Below are 12,682 nucleotides of genomic sequence, written 5' to 3' on the forward strand. Positions count from 1 at the left end.
ATACAAAACTTGTAATAGTATCAGTTTTAGAGAAAACACCCACCAACCACATCTTTGGCACAATGACAGAATTACTGGAAAGAGAGATCCAACACAGATCCAACGTTAACTATTTTTTGAGACTTCAGGGTCAGCTAATTAAAACAGAGTCTCTAGTAGAGGTGGAGACCTGAAGACAGTGCTCTTTCCCAAATGCTGTTGGTGACAGCCTTATGGGTGCCCTCTGCACAATTAAAATTCTATTGCCACAGCCCGAAGACCTCAGTTACAGCTTCAACACAAGGATTAGCCAGTTAACCATCGAGTTAAAAGTTTTAAAGTAAAAATTATTTTTAAAGCTAAGGGAGTTATAGGCTTGTCACTGTTTCTTTTTTTTATAGGAAATAGAAAACGTTCTTATTGTTTTTTAATCTAACTTTATTTTAAAATATTTACTGTAAGTCGTATTAACGGATGTTCCCTTTTGAATCAGTTGAATTGTATATACAATACTTTCAAAGTCCTCTAAAGAAATTCAAAGGGTTTGGCAATATCAGGATGGCAAACAGCCAGCTCCTAGGGAAAGGAAGGTATAAAGTGGTCATCAGATGTGCGAAGTCACAGGCATAACCAGAAAACTAGACCTTGGAACAAGTGAATCTCGGTCAAGGGCAAAGAGACAGTGTTGGCTATCATAGGGATCTAGCATTCAAAATTCGCAATATGAAATAAGTGCTCTAAAATGTACCTCACATGTTGAATTTTAATGAGAGCTCCCCAGTTTTCTTGGAAAAATAAACAAACAAAACGCAGAACAACAAAAAGCAAGCCCCAGCTCAGGTCTCAGCTGATGGTTGGGGCAGCACCAGGGGATATGAGTGGATGGTTCCCAGCCTGAGGCTGCTGGACACTCATGGGACCATAAAGGGAGGCTAGAAACGATTTTCAATATTTCAAAAAACCTAAATAAAAACATATTATTCCTCTAAGGATATGTATGCTAACTAAAATGCGTAAATCGTTTGCTTTTCGTTAGAATGTTATTAACTCAATGCAGTGAAACAATTTTACTCATGTTAACCAGCAGCTCTGGCTGGCCTTATGTGTCTTTAATAAAAACTGGGAATACTGATTACATAGTAAACATCACTTGTTTTCAATTAAATCTTCACAAGACAGTGTTTATGGTGAAGGGAACAGAGGGTTCCCAGTGATAGAAAAACGACAGCATCAATATATTAATTAAATCCTAAACAAAATACAGGGTAAAACCAAAAGGCATTATTCTGATAGATACAAAATTCTTTTTTCTTTCCATCTTTTTGAAATTAGGCAGAATGATGATTGAGGTAAACTGAATTAAAAGTGAGTAATTTTAATGCTAGGTGTCTATTCTTTAAAAATGTGAATTGGATGAGAGTACCTGGAAGTATAAGAGTAATTGGAAGTATGACAGAGAAATAATTATATTTAAAAAACTAACAATAAAATGAAAAGTTGTTCTTTTTGGGCATAACCCTAATGTGGTTTTGGACTCATTTAACCAGGTTACTATTGCTCTCTTAAGTGTTATCTAAGAGTTCATGAAAGTACTAACAGAGAGAAGAGAGAAAACTCAAATCAATTATAATATATCAGAATAATAATGAAAGAGTAGAAATACATACCAGCCCATACAGCATTTCATACAGAACAGCACCCAGGCACCACCAATCGACAGTATTGTCATAGGGCTGTTTTCTGATTACCTCAGGTGCAAGATACTATAGAAGAGATTAAATATTAGAGCAACTCAGTAAATAACTCAAGACACAATTTAGGAATACTTGAGAAATTTATCAAATTTTAGGTTTTACAATCACACTAAAAACAGATTATCTAGATTTTCAAATGATTGGGTATTCTCATTCTATACCAGTGGTTCTTCAGAATCAATTGGGACATTTTTCAAAATATACATATTGAAACATTTTCCCCAGAAACTGTGATGCAGTTAAGACAAACAGAAGAGGACAGCAAATGTGGAATCTGTAATACCAAGTATTGGGGTGGGGAGGGCAGAGTCTTTCACAAGATTATTTTAGAAATTCCTCTTGTCATTACTCATAACTATTGCTTTTGAAGAAAGAGTTCTTCATGTGGCAATTATAATGCATTTTTTCCCTTTCAATGAACATATTATTTAGAAACATCATGCAAGTTATGACTATTTACATTTTAACTTGTAAAAACCTTTAAACTCATCACCATTTCACAAATATAAGATAGTAAATTTGAATTTTAGATTCTAAAATATATATATTTTTCTTCCCACATGAAATAATTTCTTCTTAAGCTTTTTTTATGTGATCCAAAAAATTGGTAGAATAAAAAGGGTTTAATAATTTCTGGACATTTAGATTTAGATGACCAAAAACACTTGTGTTTCCTTTCTAAAAACTACAGGTCTTAAAGATTTTAACTATGAAATCAATATATATCCACAAAAAATGTTTCTTCATACATAAAACTAAAATAGAATGGTTACAAATGTATACAAGAGCTAGGGTTAGATTAGAGAAAGGAAGAAAAAAGTACATTTTAAAGTAAATAGTTACTTTTAGGTACTTTTAATTAAGTTTCTGATCTTGATTAGAAGTCTCATGTGAGCCATTTTAGCACACATTTTCAACAATATTTGAAATTACGGTAATGATAAAGTACTACCTGACACCTAAGATCACTATAAAAACATTAAAATTAGAACACTTTAAAATAAATTAAATGTGAGTATATGTGTGTGTGTGTGTGTCAGAGAATAACAAGGCTTTAACTTAAATTGTAAGGATTATTCCTATTGTCTTAAATAGAAAGATACATTTTCTGCTAGCTAAAAGGATTAGGGAATGGGGTGTTTGGGTTAATAAATTCTGATTTATGCTTCCCCCCACCCCCATCCACTGTTTTATTTTCTCCTGTTAAATAAACAATTTTATAATGAAATATTTCAACCATACAGAAAAATAGAAAAATATAACAGAAATCAATAAGGCTGCCACCTACATATGGGCAATGCCAATCTTTTGCCATATTTGCTTCAGCTTATTTAAAAAAACAAAAAAACCCCCAAAAAACCCCAAAATGCTTTATTAAGATATTCACATACCATGCAACGCACCCACTTAAAATGTACAATTCAATGACTATTAATATATTCACAGAATTGTGCAACCATTACCACCATTTTAGGACACTTTTCAGCACTGACTTGTGATTTATTTTTAAGGATTAGAAATATAATCAAATGCTTAAAGAAGTCTAAGGTAAACTTTTAACATCAAAAATAAACTTAACAGGGCCGGCCGAGTGGCGCGATGGTTAAGAACTCGCTTGGGATGCCAGAGGGCCCCGGTTCGGATCCCACATATGAGGGCCAGTGACACTGCCCTCCACAGCTAAGATGCTGAACAACAGCTCAACCTGGAGCTGGGCTGCCGTGAGTCGCCGGCGACGGCATGGGCTACAGTCCCTGTGGCAGTGGATTGCCATGGGCTACCGTGTGTGGCCAGCAGCCAGCGTGAGCGGCCGTCCAGAAGCCGGCGACTGATCTGCCTCGCCAGAGAAGAGCGCAATGATGGTGCCAACTTGGGCCAGTGAAGCAACATCCTCCACAACTAGATTGAAGAACAAAACGACAGCAACTTGTCTGTTCCCCTTCCCCCAACTCCCCAGCACTGTTCCCATCCCCCCAATTCCCCAATAAAAAATCTTTAAAAAATAAAAATAAAAAATAAACTTAACATATCTTTGTTGGGCTATCTGTGGTATCTCACATCCATAGTTAAAAATAACAACTATCAAACTTTAAATGTTCAGAAGGGATGATTATCAGATGTTTCCAACTGGCTAGAAACTGAAATGATAGTTTTTATCCTACTTTCCTGATTTCAAATTTTGTGTATGGAATTTGTGATTCATTTTTGCATTTTATACATGATTATGTGAATGACAAATGAGACATATTTCTTACCTCTGGAGTCCCACAAAATGTGGTGGTGGTGTCAGAAATAGCAATTCCTTCTTTACAAAGCCCAAAATCTGTTAAGACAACATGTCCCTAAGAAATACAAGGGCAGTAAGATAAAACAACAAATGGACATAAATTGACAATTTTAAAAACCACTTTATTTTGAAATAATTATAGACCCAAAGAAAACTGCTAAAATAATACCCAGAGTTCTGTGTACCCCTTACCAAGCTTCTCCCAATGCTGGTATCTTATATAACTGCAGTACATTATCAAAATCGGGAAACTAACATTGGTACACTATTGTTAACTAGGCCACCAACCTTATTCAGTTTTCGCTATTTTGTACATGCATGCGTTTGTAAGTTTAAAATAAACTAAATGTGTGTGTTTATGTGTGTGCACGTGCGCATGTGTATGTATCTGAGAATAACAAGGCCTTAACATAAATTGTAAGGATTATTACTATTGCCTCATGTTTCTGCTAGCTAACATGATGAGACAATGGGACATTTGAGTTTTTGTGTGTACATACGTGTAGTTCTATGCAATAGGCCTGTACAGATTCATGTAACTACCACCACCCACAATCAAGACAGAGAACTGTCTATCACCCCAAAAGAACAGTGCTGCCCCTTTATCTTTGCACTCCCATTCCCTTGATCCCTGTGCCCTTGCAACCCACTAATCTGTTCTCCATCTCTGGTTTTGTCATTTTGAGAATATTACCTAAATGCAATCATTCAGTTGGGAACGTTTGAGGCTGACTTTTTTCCACTAAGCACCACAATAAAAATTGAGAACCAGTAGATTTTTAAAAGACAATACTCACTACGGAATCCAAGAGAATATTTTCTGGTTTCAAGTCTCTATCAAATTAAAAGGAAAGAAGAGCAAAACTGAGTATTAACTGATAAAATAATCAACAGACATTTTCACAAGTAATCCTTTGAAAACTTACCTGTACACTATTTTGATGGAGTGCAAGTAACCCAATGCACTGGCGATTTCAGCAGCATAAAACCTAGCTCTGTGTTCCGGAAAGGACCGTTCTCTTTGTAAGTGAAAAAACAGCTGCAAAATGGGAAAACATATGAATACTAAGATCATTCACACATAAAGTGAAACAAATATATTCTGTAAACAAAAAATAAGATTTGTTTTTGTTATTTTGAATGTGAGATTAAAAAAAAGCACAGAATTGTGACTCTCCCTTGTCTGTCCCCAACCATGTCTTTCTTCCCCCTGGCTAACTTACTCCTCTCCCATTTACTCCTCAATCCTCAGTGTGGCAGTGTCTTTGCCACTCAAGGCAACCACTCTGGAAAAGATCATCAGTGAAGACCAATGACCTTGATATTGCCATGTAGTTACAGTATCTTACTAGACCTATTTTGAATTGTCTTTCCTTTGAGGAAAAAAACAGCAACCACTATTCAGAGATTGGCAACTAGTGACTGGCACATCAACTATAACCCACAGATATAATTTGCTTGAGCCAAACATTGTTTTTAGAAAAATCTAAATTAATTGGTAATATTTAAAAACTGGAAAAATTTTTTGATAAAAATTCATAGTTTTGGTTTCTTCTGGGGGAAAATGAAAAAGGGAAGCTCTGCACCATTAAAGCCTGAATTCCAATGTGGTAGCAAATGGCTGGAGCTAAGCAGCAACTGGACTTTTCAGTTCTTTCTTATACTTCCTAATTCTTCATTTATTTCTTACAACCTGTCCTGCAGTCATTAGATTTCCTGCCTCGGTGAAGTTTACTTGACCTATTTTAAGTCTCTTGGCTTCTACGATAATGCTCTCTCTTTAGGTCTCCATCTACCTTGGAGAGCTCCATCTGCACTCCTTTCTGGGCCCTTACGCTGTAGGGATTAACAAGGTTTCTGTCCCGGGTTTCTCTACAATTATTCTTTGTCTGCATATTGTGCCCTGGTCTGTTGTCATGATTTTATGCTCTGTGTTGATGTCTCTCATATGGGCATCCCCAGCCCAGACCTCTGCTTAGAGCTTCTGCAAAGACCTGCTGCAGGCCCCTCTTTCTTGAATATTTCATAAGACAACAAATTCAACTTGCCTAAAATAGAGCCCCTTTTGTTTTACAGACTTAGTACTGCTGCTGCCGTGATCTCCCCTTTAATGAGATTACTTTCTGCCCAGCCCTCTAAACCATGGGAGGCAGCAAAGTACAGTGGTCAGGTTTCATAGCTGATCAGATGTGGGTTTAAATCCCAGTTCTTCTTTTTTTTGGTATGCAATTCATTGAACTTCTCCAAATTTCAAAGATTGTTCAAAAATGTTTCTTAACCTCTTCTGAAAAGTTAATGTGAAGATCAGTTATCCTAGGTCCTGACAGCAAAGGTAAATGGGGGCTGACCTGGGATTCACCTGTTCTGCTCCTTTACCCTTAAGCCCCTGCATCCAATCAACGAATAAATTCTTGTTTTTATCTTTTAAGTGTATCTTTTAATTATTCCTTTTTATCCCTACCAGTATTTTTATTAGCTGTAGCTTACATTACTATAATATTCTACTTATTGATCTCCTGGTCACATCTGTCCAATACAATACTAATGAAAACCACCCCAAATGAAAACTGAACCATTCACTGACACTGACTGCTTACTGAATCAAGGGCAATATGCTAAGGACCTTATATATGCTTGTGTTATTCAATACACCCTACTATTTTAACGTAGAAAATTAATGAGAAAGCTGAGGCTCAGAAAGGCTGCTTTATATGCCCAGTATCATAAAACTTATTTGTTTATACTCTACTTGGCTCCAAAATAAATCTGAAGTAGTATACAATAATAAATATCACACATCAAGGTTAAAACGTAAGTATGACTATTGGGGGGAAATAATAGGAATAATAGAGGGAAACATGTAATGAAATTAACACTCCTTCCATCTCTCCCTTTTTATCTTTTCTCCTGGTCTTTATTCCTTTCCTACCTATTGCCCTATTCAACTTCTCTCTCACCCACCCCAACATTCTATTTCTTCCTGCCCCCCCCCCATTATCTTAGCCAAGTGGATCTTTTAGAAGACAAGCCTACCTCTTTCCATCTTTGCCACTAAGTTATGAGCGGTCACTGTGTAAAAAGGGCTCAGAAGCAAAGTCTTAATGCAGCACGAAGAAACCACAGACAGAGCAGGAAACCTGCTGCAGGGTCTCACCTGCGGTGAGATGCCTCACATGACACAGCGTGGTACTTATGTCTAGGTGAAATCCAGGGCTTAACACTTACTAGAACACTGTGACATTGAGAAAGTTACTTAACCTCTCTGAGCCCTAATTTCCTTACCTATAAAATGGGTATAAGAGTATTTATCTCAAAGAGTTGTGATGATGAACTGAAATAACACATGTAAAATAATCACAACGCGCGAGGCTCTCAGCCAACTCTCATTATATGTTAGCATTCACGCACACACAAGATAAAATGACAACCTGCAAGGTGGGGACGATGTGGGGTCATCTACGTCTCTGAATCAGGGTGCCTGGGGGATTCGTAATCTTGCTTCGGCACTGAGGAGTCATAAGGCATTTTTGTTAGATGTAGGGGGTTGAATAATGATTCGTGTTATGATCTTCCCGCCAAGCGATCTAGGTGTGTCTGATCACCTTTCAGGTCTGCAGAAGAGAAACTGGTCTTTCTACTAGCTCCTTTATTCTACAGTTAAGTGTACTACAGTAAGGTTGAAATGTAAGGTTGAAACATTCTCTCTCTGCTCTGGGGCTAGGGATGGAGGATCTCTTTGTGTAGTTATCAGCATCTGTCAGTTAAAATAATTTTTTTAGAGACATTCACAGGTCAGGGATCAAACAAATTCGAATGGAGTGCGGACTGAGAGGCTAAGGAATAGGTGGTGGTCAGCTGCCTAGATCCTGGAGTCAGACTGCCCGAGTTCAATTCCTGGCTCAAGTACTTACAGACCATATGACTTGAGCAGGTTACCTAGCTTCTCTCTGCCTCAGTTTCTTTGTCTTATATAATAAAACTGTTGTGAAGATAAAATGATACATACAAAGAGTGAGAGCGCTGGGCTTATAAGTATACTTGATACATTGTTGGCTATTACTGTACTTACTATCACAACAGCAGCATACCCGAAAATGTATTTCAAAAATCCCTTTAATTCAGAGTTTGGGAGAATATTATTAACAGATTTGGTTCAAACAAAAAAGGGGATTATGTGATAAAAATTAAAAAAAAAATCCTGGGGACCTATTCAAGATGGCGAATGAGTAGGAGAAAAAAGATGGTAAAATATAATAAATATATGAATAAAATAAAATTCCAAGAAAAATTAAAATCTTAAATTATTAACAACAAAAGAACCCCAATCCTGGCTTTGTTTAAGGCAGAACTTCTTAAAGTCTTTAACATGTTGAAACATATTTACCCATCAAGAAACATATTGTTCATTACCAATGGTATTGAAATAACATGAAACATTTTGCAAACTGACTTTGCCACAGAACCCTTTATTAGAGGATCACCTCATTTGATTAATGGTTTACACATTTTAGAAAATGACAGGCTAGAGTCATATTTATATGCAATTATTGAAACGATAATTATCTAAATTATTAATCATGTTTTATTCTTGCTATATAGCTCAGTGACAAAACTATCCGTGAAGTCTGTAGCTTCACACTGAGGTTCTTTTATTATGAACCTTCCCATCTATACCATAAGTTGATTAAGAAAAGAGCTTTGTGTTTACACTTCTCCACATTTTGCATTATGCTTATTAGCCAGCACCTTAAATATTGTTGCTACTCAACAGCTGTTGATGCCGGGCTAGCCTTCCAAAAACTTGTAAGGAAAGAAAAACTACGACTTCATTCTATTTTTTCTAAACATTACCAATATTAGAAAACTCATTATAAAACTCACCTCCCCTCCATTAACAAAATCCAGAACAAAATAAAGCTTTTCCGTTGTTTGGAAAGAATAATGTAATCCAACCAAAAATGGATGTTTCACATTTTTCAATAGCACATTACGTTCAGCCATAATATGTTTTTGCTGAAAAAAAAAAGGTAAAGGATCAACTCATATTATACAGCAGAAAACAACTGTTAATTCAGAAAAGGGGTTTAGGAGAAAAGAAGCTATTTTTTTTTTACCTCTTTTCTGTTGAGAACAACTTTTTTCTGTAACACTTTGACAGCATAAAATTTCCCATCCAGTTTCCGTTTTGCAAGAAGAACCTGTTACAGTTAAAGATTGTGCAGGCTTTAGAAATTTTAATATTCTGATAGGAATCATTCACTTATCAATACTTAAATTTTACAAAAAAAAAGTCCACAAGGGACCTAGATAATAGAATGTTTTGTTCTGAAAATTGAAAATTACTAAATTTATTTCATAACTCCTCTTCTTTAGATATTTTAATAAAACAAAAAAGGATGTTAATCATTTGAAATGCCAGACACCATTTCTTTGTCAGTTAATGTGCTGGTGGTTTGAGATTTTTTACTAAATTTAAGTACCAAAATTTATACTGTTTGAGATCTCGGTGGGGTGGGGGGGAGGGAGGGTGTGTGTGTGTGTGTGTGTGTGTGTGTGTGTGTGTGTGTACACACGTGTGTGTGCCAGCCCCGAGTCCTGAAAGAGTGTCCTTAGAAAATATTAAGGCTATAAACTTTATGGCTACATAAAAAAAAGGAGAAGGAAATCGTTTCTGGTGATCAAAATGCATTTTTGTTTTAACTTTTAGGTTCCCAGTTTAGAAAGAAGCACCACATACGAGTATAGGTGAGTTTCTATAATGAGCTGGGCTGCATGAAGACATTTTCAAGGATCTGAAGAAACTTAAGATTTTCCCTCAGAAAAAAGACAGACATATACTCAAGGTTTTGCAAATAGTCAGGGATTCGAGATGCCCCACAAGTTGTGTTAACTATTAAATGAAATATTCCAGAGCTTTTTGGGATGATCTGAAATAGTAACTAATGACGTTGCTGGGCCTTACTTTGTAGCACATCTGTGGTCTTCCTTGCCAAAACCTGTTACTCCAGTGTAATCATTAGAAAAATGTCTGACAAATTCCAATAGAGGAACATCTTAAAATATACCTAACCAGCACTTCTCATAACCATGAAGGTTCCTCAAAAATAAGGCAAATCTGAGAAACTGTCACAGCTAAAAGGAGTTTAAGGAAACACAACTAAATGTACCGTGGGATTACAGATGAGATCCTCAAACAGAAAAAGGACACTCGGTAAAAACTAAGGTGATCTGAATAAATGATGAACTTTATTTAATAATAATATATTGCTATCTGTTCAATGATTGGTACAAATGTACCACATTAATGTAAGATGTGAATAGTAGGGCAAACTTTGTGTATGGAGTAGGGAATGGTTTGGGAATTCTCTGAACTTCCTGTATTTTTTCTTCACTCAATTTTTTTGTAAATTTAAAACTGTTCTGAAAAAATAAAAAATGTTAGTCATAGAGTCAAAACATCTTCAGGGTGAAAATGTCCTGTGCTCAACTGTTCGCATTTTTCTCATGTCCCATTCTTTTGTTCTCTACAATAATTTTCCTTTTCTGACACCTCCCACCTGCCTAACTTTTCATTCTATATTTTGATTGGTTCATTTTCAAGTACATTCTGAGAAAATAAGTCAAAGAATGTGGCAATTTGGAGGTACTGATTTCCTTCAAGTAGGCATTTTTTTCCAGTACACTGGTAGATTTAGAGAACAGACAGATGGGCAAACCAAAAGTAGAACCAAGACCACTAATTGGAGAAGAGTTTAGAATAAACGTTGGATTGCCGTTCAGTTTATCATATATATATTTTTCTATTTTTCAAACATACTGTAGATTTGCATTTCTGTTTGCTTTTCCTTCTTTTTGTATATTCTGCTTTTCTTTGTTTTATTGCACTTTGTTGGTTTCTAACCATTTTGTAGTAGTTTACATTTTTATTAATCATACCATATAAGTGGAATAACTCACAAATCATTCCAGTCCAGTAAATTTTTACAAAATGAACACACTATGTAATCACTACAGGTCAAAAAATAAAACATTGTTAGTAGCCTGAAGCCTTCCCCGCTTTGCCCCATTCCACCTTCCTCAAAGGTTAAGCATCTCAGCTTGCAATAACAAGGGTAAGTTTAGACATTTCTTGAATTTTATATTAGAATTAGATACAGTTGTCTCTGTCTTAACTTCATTCACTCTAAATTATCTAATATGAATTCATGTTGTGGCACATAGTATGGTTTTCACATTTTTGTTGCTGTGCAAGATACTGCATTACATAATTTAATCCACTCTTTCGTTGACGGACATTTAGATTGTTTATAAATAACAATGCTATGAATATTCTGGCATGTGCTTTTCCTAGTGCATATGTGCATGCATTTCTGTTGGATACAGAGCTAGGAGTAGAACCAATGTCTCATAACTAACGCATACATTCAGCTTCAATAATTAACACTAGTTTTCAAATGGCATAAAAACAAACCATGCAGGAATACCTCCAATTAAAGATGTGTAATAGTTCTATACAGACCACTGTAAAACAGTATTGAGAAAAATTAAAGATGAACTAAATTAACAAAGAGATATGCCACGGTCATGGATTGGAAGACTCAATAATGTAAAGATGACAATTCTCCCCAAATTGATTCACAGATTCAATGCAATCCCAACAGAATCAAAATGCAACAGAATCTTGTGGAAACTGACATGTTAATTCTAAAATTTATAGATATGCAAAGAGGTAAGAGGAGCCTCTTAAAGAACAAGAAGGGAGGGCTTGTTCTGGCAGCTATCAAGCTACATTTGTCAAGACCATGTGGTACTGGAGCAAGAATACAGAAACAGACTAATGAAATGAAAAATAAAGTCTGCAGAACAAATAAATATAAAACATAAAGTCTTAGAAGTAGATCCATGCATATATGGACGCTAGCTATATGATGAAAGGTACTCTGACATCAGCAGCAAAAGAATAGTCATTTCAATAAATTGGAATAAGTTGGATACCCACAGAAAAGAAAATGAACTGTGATCCTACACCTCATATTATATGCAAGAACCAATTCTTGGTAGACTCAAGATCTAAACATGAAGTTTCCAAAAGATAATGCTTTTTGGTATTAATGACAGATTGTCTCTAACATCTCAATGGACTGGGAGCAGTTGGAGAGCAGGATCCATTTCTAATTTTCTATTGCCCAGCATGTAGCAGATGGTCAATATATATATTTGCTGAATTAATAAACACATATGGGTTTACTACATAGTCCCAATTTCTGGTATCTAAGGAACTCAGCAAACAAACCAGAGATACAGAAAGCTATGAATATAGCAAATTATAATTAAGCACATACATATGTATTTTTACTATAGATTGAAGTATGATGCAAAGAAGCCCTTAAATACTGGGTTGTTGGAAAAGTCATGATGTATTTTTTCTCTGTTTTTTCATTGCAAAAATGCATCATGACTTTTCCGACAACCCAATATATTTGATAATTCTGATAACTCCACCTATGACACTTCTGGCCTTAAGGGATTCTATTGTCCTTCCTTGGTAGGGCTACATTGTCAAATTAAGTGCCTGATTTGACACTCACTTTATAGAAGCAGGATCTTTACACAGTCCTTCTTTTCCCAACTATTATTTATACAACTGCTCATTTTTGTCTTT

The 12,682-nt window shown here is 35.6% G+C and overlaps 1 protein-coding gene across 6 annotated transcripts in view; it reads right to left on the reverse strand.

Annotated features, from left to right (window-relative positions):
- The window catches only part of SGK3 (serum/glucocorticoid regulated kinase family member 3), a 120,497-nt gene that overhangs the window by 10,634 nt on the left and 97,181 nt on the right, over positions 1-12,682 (reverse strand). For all 6 annotated transcript variants that reach the window (XM_019630318.1, XM_019630320.1, XM_019630316.1 and 3 more), the window contains 6 exons: positions 9,135-9,218; positions 8,902-9,033; positions 4,947-5,059; positions 4,818-4,854; positions 3,989-4,075; positions 1,647-1,742 (listed from right to left, as the gene is read on the reverse strand). In XM_019630318.1, coding sequence (XP_019485863.1) covers positions 1,647-1,742; positions 3,989-4,075; positions 4,818-4,854; positions 4,947-5,059; positions 8,902-9,033; positions 9,135-9,218 — 549 coding nt within the window. The remainder of the gene's footprint in view (positions 1-1,646; positions 1,743-3,988; positions 4,076-4,817; positions 4,855-4,946; positions 5,060-8,901; positions 9,034-9,134; positions 9,219-12,682) is intronic.

Source organism: Hipposideros armiger, unplaced genomic scaffold, assembly GCF_001890085.2.
Source record: "Hipposideros armiger isolate ML-2016 unplaced genomic scaffold, ASM189008v1 scaffold_900, whole genome shotgun sequence".
NCBI classification, from domain to species: Eukaryota; Metazoa; Chordata; class Mammalia; order Chiroptera; family Hipposideridae; genus Hipposideros; species Hipposideros armiger.